Consider the following 19,987-nt stretch of genomic DNA (forward strand, 5'->3'; position numbering starts at 1 on the left):
TTTCTTCCAGGGTAATTGAGCCTCTTTTTCTCTTTAATAGGTTTCAGAACCTGCTGTGGTCCAGAAAGACATTTGTGGACAACATGAAAATTTATAACCACAGCTACATCTATATGCCTGCTTTTTCTATGAAGACAGGAACAGAGCCATCCCTCCGGGTTTATTATACACTGTCAGATGTCGGTGCCAATCAAACAGTGCTCTTTGCTAATCCCAACTTTCTGCGTAGCATTGGAAAGTTCTGGAAAAGTAGAGGAATTCATGCCAAACGCCTGTCCACAGGACTCTTTCTGGTGAGCGCAGCCCTGGGCCTCTGTGAGGAGGTGGCCATCTATGGCTTCTGGCCCTTCTCTGTGAATATGCATGAGCAGCCCATCAGCCACCACTACTATGATAATGTCTTGCCCTTTTCTGGCTTTCATGCCATGCCGGAGGAATTTCTCCAACTCTGGTACCTTCATAAAATTGGCGCACTGAGAATGCAGCTGGACCCATGTGAGGATACCTCACTCCAGCCCACTTCCTAGGGACAGTGGAAAAAGGAAGAACTAAGCCAGGGTATTTTTGCTAGGTTTTCTACAGGACTGCAAAAGGAAGTGGTGCAGTTATTTCATGGATTTGCCTGGGCCACTTGCAAACAGCAACCGCCATCCAAAGGAAACTCTATTTTTAATGTTGGCTTGGAGGACAAATAGGAAGATGTTTTATGAAGTATTCAATAGCACATTGTGGATTTGCAACTAGTGACATTCTGATGAAATGATTGTTGGTCAAGCACATTTACATGGTTTAAATCGAGAAGGTACAGTTCACAAATAAGGCGGAACTCTAGCTGTTGAAGTTGAAGAGTTCATCAAGGTTAATAAAGGAAATTCCAGGGCAAAGTGTTACTGATTATCAATATAAGCTGGCTTAATTTAAAAAAAAATTACTTATGAAGACTGAAATTCGAACCATAGATTTTTTAAAAATTATTATTTATTTTTGTCCTATTTAGGGGAAGTGAATAGGTAATGGGGTAGATTTTTTAAAAATCCCTTACTGAGTATTAAGGACACAAAACAATACAGCTGATATTGTGATTTGTTGAACCAACTGTATGTTAACTGTAGTCCCCCTCCATTTAAAAAATGTTAAATAAGAATTACTTCCTCCTCCTTTGTCAAGTCTACTTAGACAATGTGAAACATTGTTGAATTTAGGCTGTGTTGGTTCACAGTCTGAATAACATGAACCATTTTTCCTCCTCCTCAGAATGTAGGGCATACATTCAATTTTAGGTCTGCATTTTGTAAGCCTGTTTGCATTATTGTTATTTTAGTGCACAAAGGGTACAAATGTGAATGCGTTATTTATTTGCAAATTATTTGCATAATTGTCTTTATAATTTAATGTTCAGAGATGAAGTAAAGCACAATGTGGTAAACTTAGTCTCTGGAAGACAGATTGGAAGGCTCCTCCCTTTTCTATCTATCATGGTATATTCACTCTGAGATAAAGCATATGCACACGCGCGCGCACGCACACACACACACACACACACACACAACTTAACAAAGCTCATTCCCATGAATCCACATGACTGGTATTTCAAAAATCTGTAACCAGTGTTGGAGAGTTCCAAATGTATTATGTACCTACCCACCACACCCTGATATAAGACAAACCAGCTTACTGGTTGCTGCTCATAATGCTTATACCAGCTTGAGATGCAAACTTTACCCCCAAAATGCTTACCCCAAATGAACAGAGTTGTTTTACTCATTCTGACTCTCTCCATCATATCACGAATGGACCCTGTGTTGAGTATGATCATATTAGGTAGATTCATACAAGTAAAGGGGTGTGAATTAGTAGCTATCTAGTCTCATAGTAGCAGATAGGACTACTTTGAAAGCCAAACTCTGACAGACTACAAGCAGCCAAATGTGTTTACGTATAAGAGAAAGGTAAAGGAAGCCTTTTATTATCTTTGTTCTTTGAGATGCCTTATTGTAATAGGAGATGCTAGAAATCACTATCTTTATTTTTTTAAGTATCACCAAAATTTAGGTAAATTGTGCCAAAAAGTTGTTTTATATTTTAATGGTAGAAATTTAGTACACAATACAGATTAAGACAGGTGGCATTTTAGGTAGGTTAATCTAAAAGTTATCAGGATAACAATGCCCTTGGGAAATATCTACATCATCCAAACAGGCAATTTCTAAATAAGATTGAATATCAAGGTTATTATAGAAATCAACAGTTGAAATGTGAGTGGTTGATAAAACAGATTATACTGATACTTAGAAAGTTAAGAATTTTAGAGTATTGATTCTGTGCAGAACTGATTGGCTATTTTGATGCAATATGGCAGGAAATATGTAGTAAGGATGTACTATTGAGTGAGCTGTGTCAAATATGCTCTATACATGCAATCCTGAATATATTTCCCCTTTTGAGATATTGTTATTATTTAATAATTACCTTAGAAAAGAATACATTGTAACCTATACACTTACTCGGAAATATAAAAGGGCTAAAAAAAACCACATACAAATGTTAATAAAATATGTCATTCAGATTAGTGTTTAATTGTTAAAATGTAATTAATGAGCTCCATAAAGCCAGAGAATCACAGTTCCATTGAAAGTACTATCTGGAAATGTTTCATCTTGTTATGATTCCTGGGATAGATTTGTGCAATAGGTTTGTACAATGTTTCATTATAAATTTGTGGTTTCTGAAAGGCAAGACCGATCCCAAACTCATAATGTTTACTTGGACCATAGCTTCTCAAATGGGGTGATTCTCCTCCTCCATCTGGTGACATTTGGCAATGTCTGGAGACATTTTTGATTGTCATGATTTGGAGAGTGCTACTGGCATCTAGTGGGTAGAGGCCAGGGATCCTGCTAAACACTCACAATGCACAGGTCAGATTCCCCACTAGAAAGAATCATGCAGTCTAAAATGTCAATAGTGCCAAGGTTGAGAAGCCCTAGATTAGACCAAAATATTTTGATGGGTCCATAGTGTTTTCACTTAGGGATACATACACATGCTCATGTCATTGAAAGTGTGATGACAAGTTAATGAGAATATTTTCTTAGGGTAGATTAAAGTTTGGCATTACTTTAGAGGTATGCCATACATATTTCTGTGGTTAGTTAGGTGTATCTAAACCTAAGCTTGTGAGTATATGTGCTTATGTGTGTGTGTGTGTGCATGTGTGTGTAGAATAAACTTGTGCATCTATCCTTTTAAAATACACGTGTTCCTAAGTAAGGATGTCTCTAGAATTATCCTATAGAATACTCTGGAAATCTCTATTACTATTAAGAAACTGAATTCTAAACTCTCATTATTTTGTTTTTCTGAAATTGAGGACTTTAGAATTGTGCCTCAAACTTTGCCAAATTTAGTCAATTACATTTTTATATTACTGGCCCTTAAGATTCATCTCAGAAGATATTCAAGTTATGGTAGACACATTCAATAAAAAAGTAATCACTTTCAATGCATCTGCCAAGAGAAGGCATTACTATGTCTAAGTTTTAAAGTTATTTAGTGAAAAATTAGATGGCTCCAAGAGGGCTAAAGAAAGGGTGAAAGAACTGAAAATAAGTTCCTGATGAGTCTTTTTATTAGCTCTAATTTGAGAATTGCATTGATGCTAAGGATCATGAATGAGGATGACCTCTGTTTAATTTTTATTGCACTTCATAAAATTAAGATAGGTGAAAGATTAAGTCATTCATAGAAAGAAATAATTTTTTAATTTTAACTTTTTATTTTTATTGAATTTATTGGGGTGACATTGGTGAATAAATTTACATGTTTGAGATGTACCATTCTATAATACATCACCTATATATTATATTTTGTATTCACCATTCCAAGTCAAGTCTCCTCCCAACATCATTTATCCGCCCCCCGATACCCTCTTCCACCTCCCCCTCTGATAATCACCATACTTTGTGTGTATGAGTTGGGATTAAGAAAAAAAAAGCAAAATAATTTTTATATGAAAGATTTTTATATGAAGAGGACAGTGGACATGACAGCTTTATATAGAGTATTTGACCAGCAGTTTATACAACACTGTGCATCTAACCTGCAACTAGCACAAGAAGTTGAAGAGTTCTTCCTGAATTTTGTCTCTGTTTAATTCACTTTTAGCTATTTTAACAAAGACAAATGATCCAAAATGATCCCGGTGATCCCGAATGGCAGATGTTCAGACAATACTCTGTGTTTGGCTTTATGATGTCTCATGCCCTTCTTTTGGCTAAAAACTTTGTTTAAGTTAAATATAAATTATACCTGAAGCAATGGACAACATGGCTTAAAAGTCTACTTGGGCCATCTGTGTGGCTCAGTGGTAGAGTGTCAACCCAGGAACCAAGAGATCACGGTTTGATTGCCATTCAGGGCACATGCCTGGGTTGTGGGTTCGATTCCCAGTGTGGGGCGTGCAAGAGGAAGCCCATCAATGATGTTCATCACTCTCTTATTGATGTTTCTATCTCTCTATCCCCTTGCCTCTCTCTGAAAATTAATAAAAGCATATTTTCTTTAAAAAATCTACTTGGAAAATAACTGAAGAAATCCTAGAATTCTAAATTTACCAAAAATATTTTTAACTAGTCAAAATATTTACAGGAGTATTACAGGTGATTTCAAATGGAAATGAAAGCAATCACATTCCTTTTGTCAGCAATGATGATAGTTGTATACTATTCACAGCCTCTTATTTCTTTGTGTGGAAAATTGGTGACCTGTCATTTTAATTTGTATGTTTAAAAATATGGACTTTGTGAAAATTTTTAACTGTGAAATCTTGTTAGGAGCAACCTAAGAGGAAGAAATGTCACAGCCCATTTAAGCTTTTATAAAATTCTTATTGTGTTGTATGAAAACTTTCTCACCAGAACCAGGGAACATACCTGTTCTATGTTTGTAGAGTTCTAGTGATCAAAGCTATAAAGATTTTTGTGGGAACTGGGGGACAAGTATGTGGAGAAGTAAAGACTGAGAGCAAACCTGTGCTTTGTATTTCTTCATCTTCCAGTGTAGGTAGAGGTTGACTCTCCGAGTGTATGACTTCCTGTGGGAAGTCACACATCAGGGCTGGAAGCGGGTAAATCACTCCAGGAACCTTCAGTTTAGGTCAAGCTTCTAACGCTGTCAACAGTAACTATAAAAATGACCAGCGGTTTTGACAACTTCAATCCACTGTGTGCTAGGCAGTGGATGAGGCAAGTGGAAAGGAGGAGACAGCCCTGCTCTCAAGCTCTCAAGATACAAAGGGTCAGAGAAGACACTGTGCTTGACCTTGGCTTTCAACCACTACCTTTCTCTGTCCAATCCCCTGGCCTCACTGTGGAGAGGAGCTAGTAGCCTTGTGACTAGAGAGCTGGTGTGGAAATTTGCTGAGAAGCTTAAAATTTTACACTGTCTTATATAAGGTGTTCTTTTTTGTTGCTGTTGATTTTTTCCCCCTCAAATTTGTGCTTCTAAATGTGGGTGTCTTGTGACAGAGTTCTAGTCACCCTGACCTAATTATGGCCCTGCCAGTGATTATTAAAAGCGGAGCTCCTCCCAACCCCCACTTTCAGATGGATTTTCTGAGTCCTTGAAGATAGGGACATGGTAATATTCCACCAGTTCCTACAGAGCCTTTTCTGAAGCCCTGGAGAAGAACCCAGAGAAATCCCGAAGCTTAGAATGTCTGTTTATAAACTCCAAAATGTGAGGCCATATAATACTGAGGTTGAATAAATAGAAGGAAATATATATGAATCTACAATTGCCATAACCTTTTTCCTTCCTATCTTAAGAAAATGGTTACTATCGGCATTACCCTCAGCCTAGTCTTGTCCTTCGAATTTTTTACATGCATCTTAGAGGTGAGAGATTGAAGCAGGTGCACGAATGGAAAGCTCATTCAAACACAACACAACTTCTGCTTGCCATTGCAATAGGAAAATATATGGTTATGTTTCCTTCTAAGTTTCTTCCTTCTGGCGCCTGCATTTCTGATTTATTCTATCTCTAACAAATAAGAAATAAATAATTTATTATAAATTGGCTTATAATACCTGTGAGCATTTGTGTGATAGCCAAAGCCTATAACTCTACCTTTTTTAAAGTAAAAATAAAAGACGAATTATATTTTGTTGATGCTCACTCATGTACCTACCTCCTCTGTGTTCCTATTGATCTGGACTTTGTGGTGACATTCTTTCTGATTTTGCTTTCCTTTTGAAGTTGTGGGATATAAGCAATGTTGCAGAGCTGTCTAGGAGTTTTATAGAATAATACTCCAATATATTGATCATGTTTCTTTCTGCTCTTATGTAATTAGATTTTCTCCAAATATTTGCCATTTTAAAAGCACATGCTTCACACGATACCAATAAATATCTACAAGATGTGATTTTATCCAGGGTAGAGAAATTCAGGACTCAGATATGTCTGTTTTTCTCTGCACAGTAAGAGAAATGGATACAATATTAAAAATAGTTTAACCAAAATGAAAAAAAAGGAAGATAAAAATCAGGGTTTTAATTGTGAAGGATCATTAGAAGGGATCTTAGGAGGTAACTAAGCAGAGAGCACAGAGGCTTTTGTCCTTCAGTGCAGTTCCCAAAATAGAACTTTTCCAGACATTTTAAAGGAAACGTACTGTCATGCAGTTGTTGTGCCTAACGATGAAAGGTGCTGGAGGAAGCAGTGTGAGAGCCAGATTATGAGACACTTAGGAAGAAAACAGAAGAGGGGGACCTCTTTATCTCCTAGGACTCACAGTCTATAGCTTCCCCACTTCCGGCCCCTCTCCAGTTGTGCTCTCCTTGGTATTTGAACCTGGACGTGCAAACACTCCCATGTTCACATTCACATTTAGATCTGTCATGATGAGGGAGCAATAGGAGGAAATTGACACCTTCAAACATGGTTGCATGGCCACCTGATGCTACGCGTGGTGAGTTTAAAAGCTTTATAGTCCTCTGTTTCCCCTATTACTTTAGTAATAGGCTAAATAATGATGAAAGGGAACATAGATGGGCTTTCTCCCCTATGTTCTTGTGTACACACACTTTGCATTATTTATGCCCACTGAAAAGAGAAAGATGGTTGACCTGGTGGGAAGGTGGCAGAGGATACATTCACTTTTTTTGGCTTGGCTCCCACTTTCTTATCTATTTTCTTCATGTACCCAGTCACTTTAAAGGTGTAACCATGTCTGTTCCAAGTTGTATCTTTGTCATCAGCAAGAACTTTCTCGAATGTAGTGAATGTGACTTTTATATAAATGCACAATATAGTATTTAGGCCTTGGGGACCTCTGATAACAGTATGTAAATATCCTTTCTTGAAGCTATAGAACCTTCTCATCAAGAGCTATAGGCAATAGTTACAGGAGGATGCAGAGATTAAGAGTGTTTTCTCCAGGGAATTCTAGCATTCTTGGAAGCAAAGAATCAATTGGCTTCTGTTTCTCATTCATTCATAAGTACCCATTCTTTGGGCTTTCTTGTTGGTAGGTTGGTGTAGATATTCCTTCATAATATACAGGATTGATAATTTGGGATGATTGATGGCCACAGGGGTACATCGGAGTCAGAGATACTAGAAGGAAGACAGAGAGAACAGACAAGGGTAGCTCCATTGCAAAGCTTGCTTAATTTTTTAAAAGTCTGGAATATTCTAGAACTCTAGTTACCGTACAGCATAATTGGTCTGAAAAGCTTTGAAAAAGAAAGTTTCTCTAAGATCTCTAATTCAATGATTGCACATTATATGTCATTCCACAGGTGTGCAAGCTATTTTTCAAGAGCAAATTTGCAAAGGCTAGAGGTAAGAGGCAAATAGAAAAATTCAATTCTTCTCCTTTCTCAAATAGTATATAGTCTGACTACTAGTTGATGGATGCAATTATTCTAGAAAAGGCTTTAGCTTAGAATATAAAATGAAATCACCCTTGAAGTGTACATGGAAATACTACTTGTTTCTAATGAAGCCACAGTCTGCTGGCAGGAGGTGTGGGGAAAATCAGTGCTCTTCATTCCTTCTTTTTCATGTAAAATAGAGCAGGTAAGAAAAAACTTTAATTGGTACTTTTTATAGTGTGACTTGAAAAGAAACACAGTACCTATCTCTGTTGGTTCTGCTTGAGTTATTTCTTTCCACAGACTCTAAATGCAATGTCATAGGAGGAGGTTTGCTGTAAAAACATGTCTTTTCCTTTGGTGTGTTCATTGTAATTATGGCTGGTAGTGAGAAGGTTCACTAGTAAGTCTCAATTTCTCTACCTCCCTTACTTGGAGAAAATTTGGAAATGTACCCTGTGAATAAAATATTTTTTAAAATACTTTGTCAAGTCTTTTTATTTCCCTGAAGTGAATGGGTAATCCTATTTCCTTTTCTATTCCTCCTTTATTTCATATCCATATCAGCTATACTGATTTTATTTTTTTCTTCGGGATGAAAACTCATGCTGCTTAGTGAGAAAATTACTTTAGAAATACAGAATTATAGATGCCATAAATAGAACATAAGAGCACTACTGGTACCTCTTACGTGGGTGAAAGAAACTATCTATTGGGCAAATTAAAATAGAAAGAATTGAACATTTATTTATTTAATAGGACATGTACTCGAGCTTACTTTTTACAGCAATAAAATGTTTCCTGTACGTAATGAGTCAATATCTGTATGTGTGTCCTAGAGATACTTTAATAAATTCCTAATAAGATTTAAAACATTTAGATTCCCCTTCTGTTCAGATGGGTGACTCTGACAAACCCAGGTGTGCCTTCTCATCTGAATTATTTAGGTAATTGCTTCAAACTCCCATTTCCCTTGGGCTCTAGTGGCCCAATTCTGCAGAGGGAGGGACATCAGAAGAGTGACCTTGGTCCATCTTTGATCATACATTTCTCCTCAGATATTGATCAAGGTGTTTATGCAGATCTTACTAATTCTTTGACTTTATTCTCACATAACAGCCTTTTGGGCTACAGCTATTTTAGGAAAGGACATTCTATTACCTAATGTTAAAACTCCATTATGTTACATCTGAGTCATTTGGGAGGGGAGGCAGAGCTCTAGTATAAATGTAGATATGCTAACCTATTCTCAGACCTTATGAGGGAAACAGATTTAACTTGTTTTCAACAACTATCATTAAGTTAAAAAAAAATAAATATGGCTGAGTCCTGCTGTTCTGCTTTGTTTCGATTTAAGCATTCAAAAACAGATATTAAGAATCCAAAGGCATTAATTACTCAAGAATTCCTAAACCTTAAAGGAGGGTAATTACAAGTCACAGACTATATTTTTACTTGAAAACTGATTATTTTGGATACACAGTCAGATTCTTGATGATATGAAGAACTAAAGATGTAGGCTGATTGAATTGCATCTTGATCAGGAGACCATGGGATGAAGTAGAGGCTATATCTAATTACATTTAACATTTGTAATTCTAAGACATATTATCTTGTTTTGGGGATTTTGAAAATATGAGGAAATAAGCCCTTTGTTATTTCTTTCATACAGAATGAAAGTATTTCTTTCCTTCTCAAGAGTTATAGTTTACAGACATGAATTTTAAAAACCTCAATATTAGGGAATATTTTCATGATAATGCAATCAACAGTTAGATTACAACGCAATTAAGGGTTTATTGGTCTTGCCCAGCCAGCATGGCTCAGTGGTGAACCAGGAGGTCACAATTCGATTCCCAGTCAGGGCACATGCCTGGGTTGTGGGCTCAGTCCTCAGTGGGGGGTGTGCAGGAGGCAGCCAATCAATTATTCTCTCTCATCTTTGTTGTTTCTGTCTTTCTTTCCCTCTTTCTTCCTCTCTGAAACCAATAAAAATATACAGTATATTTTTTAAAAAGAGTTTATTGGTCTTAAGATAGACTTCAAGCAAGAATATTCCAACCTTTTGTGTAGGGAAAGGGGAACAGTAAGAAAGGAGTATGAGTATCTATTAGGTGGGTCCACCATAATCAACTTTCCATCAGGTGGATTGCTGATCTCCTGGAAAATGGTTTCTACTGAGGGTTTAACGTTGGCCTTGCTAATATTTGTTGGGCACTCAGCAGGGGTGGAAGCCAGGTGATTGATTCCATGCAAACCTCCATACCTGCCACTTTGTATAGAATTCTGTTGAGAAAGTGGTGTGGAGTGTTTAATGCCTTGAGAGGTCAAGAGTGGTTATCACGGAGCATACACAAATTTCTCACTGAAATAGGCATTTATTTTGGATTTCCCTTTCTTGTCCTCAATTCTTCTGCCAGTACCACCATCTATGCACTTACAGAATGACTAATTTGCCATATTGTGATCATATTATAACATGCAACATATTTTTGACCAAGGGACACATTTTATAGCAAAAAGAAGTATAGAAAGGACCTATGCTTATGGAATTACCAAGTATTATTTTTTACCATATCCTGTAAAGCACTCATTTTCAATGGGAGTGATATTGCCTCCACAAGAAAAACAATGGTTTTAGGAGGGGAAAAAAAATCTTAGATATTACAATGATACCTAAAATTTAAAAGTTTCATTTGGGGCAATGATAGGGAAATAATGAAAAAAAGGTAGACAAATGGGTGAAATTTAAGAAAAAATAAATTGAATAAAACATTTTTTAAAAAAAATCTTGTAAATTAGCAGTTAGGCCTAGTGGCTTAATCAGATTCAGGTTCAATATTTTGGTCAAGATAACTTCATAAGTGGTGTTCTTTTATTTGGCAATCTTCAGTTAAGAATTGACAGAGTGAACAGCTTATGTACAATAGAGATTTGGGTTTTTTAAACTCCAATTTGAAGGAATAAATGTCACCAAAAGGAACAACACCTGTGATTCTTCACTTCCTACACATCATTAATAGAGGAAGCATCCTATCTAATCCTATCTAATAAAAGGGTAATATGCAAATTAACCATCACAAAGATGGCAGCACCCAGTCCTCTCAGCCCTGCCGGAGTCCCCCAGTCCTGGGGGCGGCCGCTGAGAGTGGGCAGTATGAGAGGCCTGGCAAAATGCTTGCTTCGTGCGATGAGGCAAGCATTCTGTGCCTGGACACGGAGGGAGGGCCTCCTGGCCAGGCCAGGCATAGACGGGAGGAGCAGCCCTGCAGGGCACCTGGCAGGCCTCACAGCCCTTGGTGGGTCAAGGATGGGATGAATCATGGAGCCCCAAGTGCAGCCGCCAGTGCTGCCAGACGATCGCCTTGCCAGTGCATTCGGAGAGCGGGGTCTAAGGCACAGCCCTCCTCTGAGTCTCATGCTATTAAAACAGGCTGGAGGTACAGGTGACGCATGTCAGAAACCACTCAGGCAGGGGAAAGCCCGTACTGCCTGCTGCCTCACGGTCACCTTATGGGGAAGACCCTACCTTTCACGGCCACCCGGCTTTTCTTCCCACCTGGGAGGGTCACATGCTCACCTGCCAGGAGTGGGAGCTCTCAGGAGCACCCAGCGTATAGAGGGCCTCTTGCTCCTGCTTTCCCCTGCTGCTGTGTGCCCACAGGAGAGGCCAGCCTCCTGTCAGCAGGTGGCATGACAGAGGCGGGACACGTCCTGGAAATGTACTGCAATAGGCTTAGGAAGTTACAGTCTAGAGCCAGTCTCCTGCCAGTCATTACTCCTGAGGTGTAGCTGTCAACTCTCTTGATTTTGTGTGTCCTTTACCTCGGCACACACATGCATGCACATCTGTGATATATATATGACACACACATCCTATCTTTTCCCACATACACAGCTCAGACAGCTGCAGGGAATCACCAGGCGTTATTCCACAGGTTCCAGGTAGTTGGCATTTCCTACTGAATAGAGTTGGGTGTGGAATTTATGATGTAACTAACCCAATTGCATGCAATGACAATGAATGTTCTGCCTGGTGGCCTGGCTGTCTTGCAGCATCCAGCCTCAGAGGGCCTCTGGACAGGGAGGGCAGTTGGGGGCATCAGGCTGGCTGGGGAGGGTAGTTGGGGGCCATAAGGCCAGCAGGGGAGGGCATTTGGGGGTGATCAGGCCAGCGGGGGGGGGGCAGCTGGGTGCAAGCAGGCCAAGGGGGGGGCAGTTGGGGGCGAGCAGGCCAGCAGGCAGAGTGGTTAGGGGCAATTGGGCAGGCAGGCCGGTGAGCGGTTAGGAGCCAGCAGTCCCGGATTGTGAGAGGAATGTCTGACTGCCGGTTTAGGCCCGATCCTACAGGAACATCCCCCCGGCAGTCGGACATCCCCCGATGGGTCCCAGATTGGAGAGGGTGCAGGCTGGGCTGAGGGACAACCCCCCCACCTCGTGCACTAATTTTGTGCACTGGGCCAGTATTGATTCTATAAAAAGACTAGATTATCTTGCAGGCTTGGTTGGTCAGAACTTCTCAAGTCCATCAGCTAGGAAATTCTAATACCGAGGATACCCCTTCACTCACGTTTTCATTCACTCAGTTATTTAATTTATTGAATAAGCAGGTTTGAAGCTATGGGCTCTGCATTTGAACAGGCCCTTGGAAGCCTAGAAACATATTCAAAGGGTCACGTGTTGTTTTTGTAAAATTTAAATGAGATTTTAACCACAACCATTTAATGACTGTGTCTTTTTTACTCTATTGTCATCTGTGTCATACTTTCCTTGTGCTCAGTAGTAACGAAGTGGTCACAGGCACTTTTAGGATCTGGCTAAGGGAAACTGACTTGGAAGACCTATTTAGTGAGGGCTTCCTGGGAGGAAAAAAAAAAGTTAGAGAAATGCTAATCTAGAAGCAGCTGCCTCACAGAAAGTTGGCAGGGCCTGATTTAGGAGGTTGTGGTACGATCTTACGAAGTGTGGTATATGTTTCAGACAGTGACCAATTTCTCCCATTATGATATTTGGAACATATTTCGAATATTTGAATCTGGGGACCAAGGGACGAAAGTAGAAGAGACTTCTACAAATTATGATATTTTGTGCGTTTGTTGTTGTTTAATTCAAAATATTTTTAAATTACCTTGTGATTTTTTTTAACCTGTGTTTTTAGAAGTTTGTTTTAATTTCCAAATATAGAGTGTCTCCCCAAAAGGTATTCAGACAAAGTATGTAGATTCTGATACATTTTGAAAATGAAGTGTATTTTAAATACTGCTTTATAATTATTCAAAGTGTGTATACATTTTGGGGGACACCTGGTTATAAGGGGTTTAGTACTACCTTTAGATTCTCATTTTTTTATCTTTCTTTTTTTAATTTTTTTTTATTGATTTCAAAGAGGAAGGGAGAGAGAGAGAGACAGAAACATCAATGATGAGAGAGAATCATTAATCGGCTGCCTCCTGCATGCCCCCCACTGGGGATCGAGCCCACAACCCAGGCAGGTGCCCTGACCCGGAATTGAACCATGACCACTTGGTACATAGGTCAACACTCACCCACTGAGCAATGCCAGCTGGAATTTTTATCTCTTTCTAATATAATTCTGTCATGATCAGAAAATATACTATTTTAATTTTTTTTAATTTATAGAAACTACTTTTATGGCTCAGCTTCAATGAGTACTTCAAAAGGATGCACATTCTACAATTGTTGGCAGCAGTGTACTGAACAAGTTTATTATCAAGTCTATCCTCACTAACATTTTATCTATTCTTCTATCAATTCCAGAAAGAAAAGTCTCCTAGTATTATATGTCCATTTCTCCTTTAGTTCTATAAACTTTAGCTTTATATACTTTGTAATTCTGTTGTAAACTACATACACCAAGGAGTCTGACTTTATGCTAAATAACTTTGTGTGATCCTTCATGCCCATCCATAGGCAATTCCAAAGCTTTGCCTGGCAGGCCTCATTGGGAAGCTGTCCTTCCCCCACCGGATTGGTACACAGCCAATGCATTGTTTTTCTGGAGTGAATTGCAATCAAGGACTCAGGGCCACCTGGGACAGCCATTCTCATATGCATGCCTACATTCCTAGCCCAACACCTTCATCTGAAGGCCTCTTTATCAGGGCTCTCAGCTAAGGCACCTTTCTCTACTCTGGCTTCGTACCTTTCGCTCCTAGCCCTTCCCTCTCTCCTTCCTCCTGATCCACATGTCCATACAGATGCAGGAGCCTTTTGTGTAGGCCTCCTTGGCAGGGAGCCGATTTCCCCACCTACTCTGCATCTACCCAGCTCTCACCCAGTGCCATTCCATGAGAAAAATACAACCCTGTTTCTTCTAATGTTATTTTTAAATTACAGTTTACATTCAATATTATTCTGTATTTGTTTCAGGTGGGCAGCAGTGTGGTTAGACAATCATATACTTTACAAAGTGTTCCCTACCTGGCACTGTGCACAGTTACTACAATATTAATGACTATGTTCCCCTATCGTGTACTTCACATCTTTGTGACTGTTTTGTGTGTGTGTTTTTTTTAATTTTTGTTTATTGATTTTAGAGAGAGAGAGGAAGAGAGAGAGAGAGAGAGAGAGAGAGAGAAACATCGATTTATTATTCCACTTATTTATACATTTATACAATCATTGGTTGCTTCTCGTATGTGCCCTGACCAGAGATGGAACCCACAACCTTGCTGTATGGGTACGATGCTCCAAGCAATTGAGCTACATGGCCAGGGCCTTTGTGACTATTTTGTAACTACCAATTTGTACTTTTAAATCCCTTCACTTTCTTACCCAATCCCCCAGTCCCCCTCTTCTCTGGCATCCATCAGTCTGTATCTATGAGTCTGTTTCAATGTTCTTTGTCTATTTTGTTTTTTCAGTGGTGCCTGCTTTTGCTTCTTGCTTGCAATATCACAAGGATAGTAAGAGAATAAGGCTTGATTGTTACCTTCAATTTGGCTCATTGTCCTAATTGACCGCCTCGACACTTGATTGCTTGAAATATACATGACATATTTTCTTCATGAATTGACCATTTTATTATTAACATTTAGGAGAATATAAATATTATAATATAAATAAATATTAAGATAAATACATAAAATTCTCCTTTTGAAATCTACTTTGTCTGACATTAATAAAAATCTATGAGATTTCTTATTATTATTATTTTCATGGTATATCTTTTTACTTTCACCCTATTTTTTGTATTTCTTTTTGAAATGCATTTCTTATAAACTCAACCATGCCAGCACCCTGATCTCGGACTTCTAGCCTACCCAATGGCATTTTTGGAGATCTCATTCTTAGATTTCACGTCGTGGCTTAAAATTAAATATATGGAGATAATTGTCCTCTCATCAGTAATTATGCATGTTATCATAGTGACATGCTGATTTTTATCACTTTACTCACTATCTTGATCTCTTTCACACCTTTAACATTGTCAAGATAATTTTGAGGATGTTTTTGCCTTAGAGTTTCACCAGAATTTTCAACTTACCATCATTACTGTTTCTATTTTTTTTTTTCTCAAATGAATCATGTATCATTGCAAGTAAACAGCTTCTATTCTAAATTGTCAGGAAGGTGCTGACAAATTCACATCTTACTGGCAGTCTTGCACAATGCACAAATAGATTACATCAGTTTGTCATTGCTCTGAAGTTTCTTTTATCTATTCAGAGGGACAGATGCAAATTTTCCTCCCTCTGGTTGCATTGCTTGACACCTGATAAGCAATCTTTTTGCAGAAATCTCAGTAATAGAATATAATACAGCTCTATCAATTTATAGGTATCTTAGTTATCTTGTAGCACAATCTTGAATTCTCCCCCAAAAAGGATCAGTTTATACTAATCAACTTATATCCCACAATTTCCTGCCTTTTTGCATAGACAATAGGTTTGTCATAATGCCAAAGTATAGCTCTCTCTATATGTATATGTATACACATGTATATCTACATATGTAGATATGTATATATTAAGATACATCAGATGGCAGTTAAAGTTTAAAGAAATGGTACAAACAATGGCCATAACTCAACTGATGCTAGATTTAGAGATTGAGAAGTATTACAACTGAGTTTGCACACATGTAGGCAATGACAGCTGTCATAATTACTGCAGAATGGAATGTGATAGTAAGAGGCATCAATTGTAAGATGCAGTTTGATGGCCTAGCTGACATGGCTCAGTGGTTGAGTACTGACCTGTGAACCAGGAGCTCACGGTTCAATTCCTGGTCGGACGGGTTGCAGGCTTGATCACCAGTGTGGGGCATGCAGGAGGCAGCCAATCAATGATTCTCTCTCATCATTGATGTTTCTATCTTTCTCTCCCTCTCTCTTCCTCTCTGAAATCAATAAAAGAATCTATAATAATAAAAGGGTAATATGCTAATTAGATCAGATGTCCTTCCTGACGAAGCTGGGGAAGAGGGAAGTCAGTCAGGGTCCTGGATGCCGGATATATATATATATATATATATATATATATATATATTAAAGATGCAGTTTGCCTTCAGGAATGTTAAAATGTGAAAAGGTGTGTCTTACAGTCAATGATACACTTTATCGTCCATCACTGGGGTGAAAGGAAAGGCTTTTGGAAGGAGGCTTACACACAAGTCAGTGGGCCGTCTTGAAGGGGTAATGAGTTCTAAGATTCTAAAACTGATCTTTCCCCTCTGAAGAAGAAATCTGGGAGGTGAGAAAAGAAAAGAATCTGGAAAGAAAGGAGTGATTCAGAGAACTGTTCATTCTTGTTTACCCGGGCTCTTGCAGACAGCTGTTTTTGCACACTAGGGGGCTCTAAAACACAACACGTCAAGTGAAAATATTGATCGCCTGCTTTTTTCTTTTTAAATGTCATTTTCTCAACAAATATTTATTGAGCATAAATTTGTAAGCTTATACTGTCCTTTGTGAGGAATGTAAAAATTACTATGATCTGTACTCAGCCTATAAAAGATTTATGATTTGGTACAGGAGATAAAGCATGTATAAAAATTAAAATAAAGGGGGGCATAAAACAAGTGTTGGGGAACTAGAACAAAGAATTCTAAAAATGCCAGAGTAGTGAATCTTTGCCCAGATCAGTGCAAATTTTCTTTGACTTGGAGAAAAAAAATCAAACATTTCCTTAATGGAAGTGTCCAGGCCCTATATTTCAGGGGATCCTCCTGACTGGGGTTTATGGGAAGGGTAAGAGCAGAAGCAGCCGCCTCTTACAAGTGCCCTGGAGGGTCGCCGGAGCACATGCTTATTCCACACCACAGCCCTGCTGGCTTTTCTCTCATTTCCCTCTCCCTTCTTCCCCTTTCTTCACAGAGGTCCCTTCTCTCTGTGTCTTTTTTCTTGGGGTGTTCCAGACCATAATGATCTGGCAGTGACTCTTACGTGTAGTCTTAGTCTTGCCGCTGGCATTCTGGACTAAAGAAGTTGCCCACCCCAGTTCCAAGGTAAATTCTGGGACACGTTTTTCTGCCCAGGAAATCACGGTGGCCATCGACAGCCCTCACTAAAATTACTGTGTGTGCATTTTCCAATGATGCCAAAATAACAATAGAATGTTCATACCCTTCTGAATTAAGGAGGCAAATTGGCAGAGCAGGGAAAGAAACAGGGCTACAGAAATCCTGACCTCTTCCCTTTACCATCACAAATACAGATTTTTTGCCCACTTTCCGCCCAGGCTTATATGCTGGTCTTTCTGAGCCCCTAGCCCACCCACAGTTACAGTTTTGGGGACATTTCAGTCTTTCCCAATCATCCAAGGACTCTACTCAGTTTCAGGATCGCAAGGCAAAAAAAATTATCTGCTTTCTCATTTTGACTTTCCTTCTTAATAGAGAAACAGCAATGTGAAGATTCCTTATTTATTTATTTATTTATTTATTTATTTATTTAAAATTATTAGTTTAGGAGTCTGGAAGATGGCGGCGATATAGGCAGACGCGTCCCAGGTCTTGTCCCGGAGCAAACGGAGTAAGCAGCTGAAACTAATAACACCCACCCCGAATTGGCAAATTTACTCAGCTGGTGAGACGGTTTGCAGCCTGGAAGGGCAGACCTCCCCTGGAAAGGTTAAAAACCAGGGATCTGGGCAGGAAAGTTTGCCAGACCTGAGCCCAGAGGGTCGGAGGGAGACCGCATGGCAGACAGCCGCGTCTCTTGGGACAGACACAGACCCTGACCGGGGTAAGGAGTTCCGCGGGTTTGCTGGCGCCAGGAGATTTGAGATTTGGATTTTGTGATTGCGGAGAACTGAGACTAAAGGGGGCATCCTGAGGAACTGATCAGACCGTGCAGTGCCCATAAGAGAGGAGCGTTTCCCAGACCATGCAGTGCTGGTAAGAGGAGCGTTTCCCAGACCGGTAAGAGGAGCGTTTCCGCGGCCGGCCGGCGTTTGTCTGTTTCTTTGTTTTCACTGAACCCTGCTCATAGGACAGTTCGGATACAGACACTCACCTGTGCTGAAGAGAGGGTGAAGGTGCAGACGAGGGGAATCTGGGGAGAGGCTGAGGAAAGAGGGGGAGCCGGAGGAGGTGGCAGCGAATTGAGTGCTGAGACCCCCCTGGGCCCAGGACTGGGGCAGCCATTCCTCCAGAGGGTGGAATTCCTCCCCCCAGCCCCCCAGGCAAGGAGCACAGCCACACCCAGATTCCACCCTGTATGAGATAAAGGACTAAAACAAGCTGATTAGTCCCTGGGAGTTACCAGGGTCTGGCCTATAGAGGGATTTTCAGTCCCACCAACAACACAGAGCAGGGTAAGGATTAAAAAAGGATAGAGAAGCTGTATAGCCTCAGAGGCCAACCCAAAAACACTGCCACCCAGAGGTTGAGCCACAAACTGACTCTTAGGGGAATACAAATTAAGGCAGACTGGATCACAAATACGGCCTGCTTTAAAATCAGGACTGTGATTTACAACACAGAGGAACAGTGTAATGCAGGCAACACTCTCCTAAATACCTGGCAGGACCAAGGCGAACCAGGCTGAAGAGTAGAAGAACCGAAAGACCATCACTACTGCAAATTTTTTCTTTTTCTTTTTCTTTTTAATTTTTTCACCTTTTTACTAAGAAACCAATTTTTTTTTCTCTTTTTCTTCTTTTTCCATCACCTGATTTTACCCTTTCAATTACCACATTTTTATTTTTAACCAGTATTATTACTCCTACCATTTTACCATTTTTTAAAGTGCCATTTTATTTTCTCTTTATTTTCTTTTGGGATTAGTGTTCTCCATTCTATTTTCATCGTTCCTTTAGCATTAATTTTCCCTATCTCAATTCCACCTCTTTGCTAAAACCCTCTTCCTTACTTTTCCCCTTTTGGTGTCCTGTTTCTCTTACCCTATTCCTGCTCCAGACCTTCCCAATTCCCTCTTTTTACCCCCTGTCTAATTCCACCCTACTTATATATCCTATTTCCAATCTACTGCTCTAAATCCTTATACACCTATTCTTTATCCTTCTTCACTTTCCAATCATTTTTTTCTCTCTCTTATCTTTCTATTGTTTTCTTGATTGTTGAATATATTGGGCTTTTTTTTTTTTTTTTTTTTTTTTTTTTAAATTTGTTTGTTTGTTTTGTTTTGTGTTTTTTCTTCTTTTTTAGGACTGGTTGTGAGGTTGTTTTTCTTTTTCTTTTTCTTTTTCTTTTTTTTTTCTGCTGGTTTTTCCCTTCCCTCCCCCACCCCACCCCAGCTATTTTTGTGCTTCTGTTTTCCCTTACCCCTCTGGATATTATTGGTGGTTTGTAGTTTGCATTCATCTCCAGGGATCTGTTGCTGGAATTTGTTGAGATTAGTGGCAGTTCTATTCGAGTTTGCTCCTCATACGGGGAGTCTCTTCCCCACTTCTACTTCATTCTCTTTTTTCGCTCTCTTTTTTCCCCCCTCTTTTTTCCCAATTCTATTTTTGCACTCCTTTTTTGTTTGTTTTTTTCTTATTTTTATTTTCTGTTCTCTCTTTTATCTTCTTCTCTTCTTTCTCCCTTATCCCCTAATTCTCTTAATTCGGTTGGTCACCTTTATTTGGAGTTATTAATATTGTGAATATACTTGTGTTCAGTGCCTGGTACGTTGTGCCTTGCTC

At 39.3% G+C, this 19,987-nt stretch overlaps 1 protein-coding gene across 1 annotated transcript in view; it reads left to right on the forward strand.

The window, feature by feature from the left end:
* Window positions 1–8,359, forward strand: part of ST8SIA1 (ST8 alpha-N-acetyl-neuraminide alpha-2,8-sialyltransferase 1) — a 141,969-nt gene extending 133,610 nt beyond the window's left edge. Inside the window, exon 5 of the mRNA XM_070410580.1 lies at window positions 41–8,359. Coding sequence (XP_070266681.1) covers window positions 41–527 — 487 coding nt within the window. The 3' untranslated portion in view covers window positions 528–8,359. The remainder of the gene's footprint in view (window positions 1–40) is intronic.
* Window positions 8,360–19,987: the final 11,628 nt, after the last annotated feature.

Source organism: Myotis yumanensis, unplaced genomic scaffold (assembly GCF_028538775.1).
Source record: "Myotis yumanensis isolate MYYU_CA2020_CCGP unplaced genomic scaffold, mMyoYum1.0.hap1 SCAF_3, whole genome shotgun sequence".
In the NCBI taxonomy this organism is placed as follows: Eukaryota; Metazoa; Chordata; class Mammalia; order Chiroptera; family Vespertilionidae; genus Myotis; species Myotis yumanensis.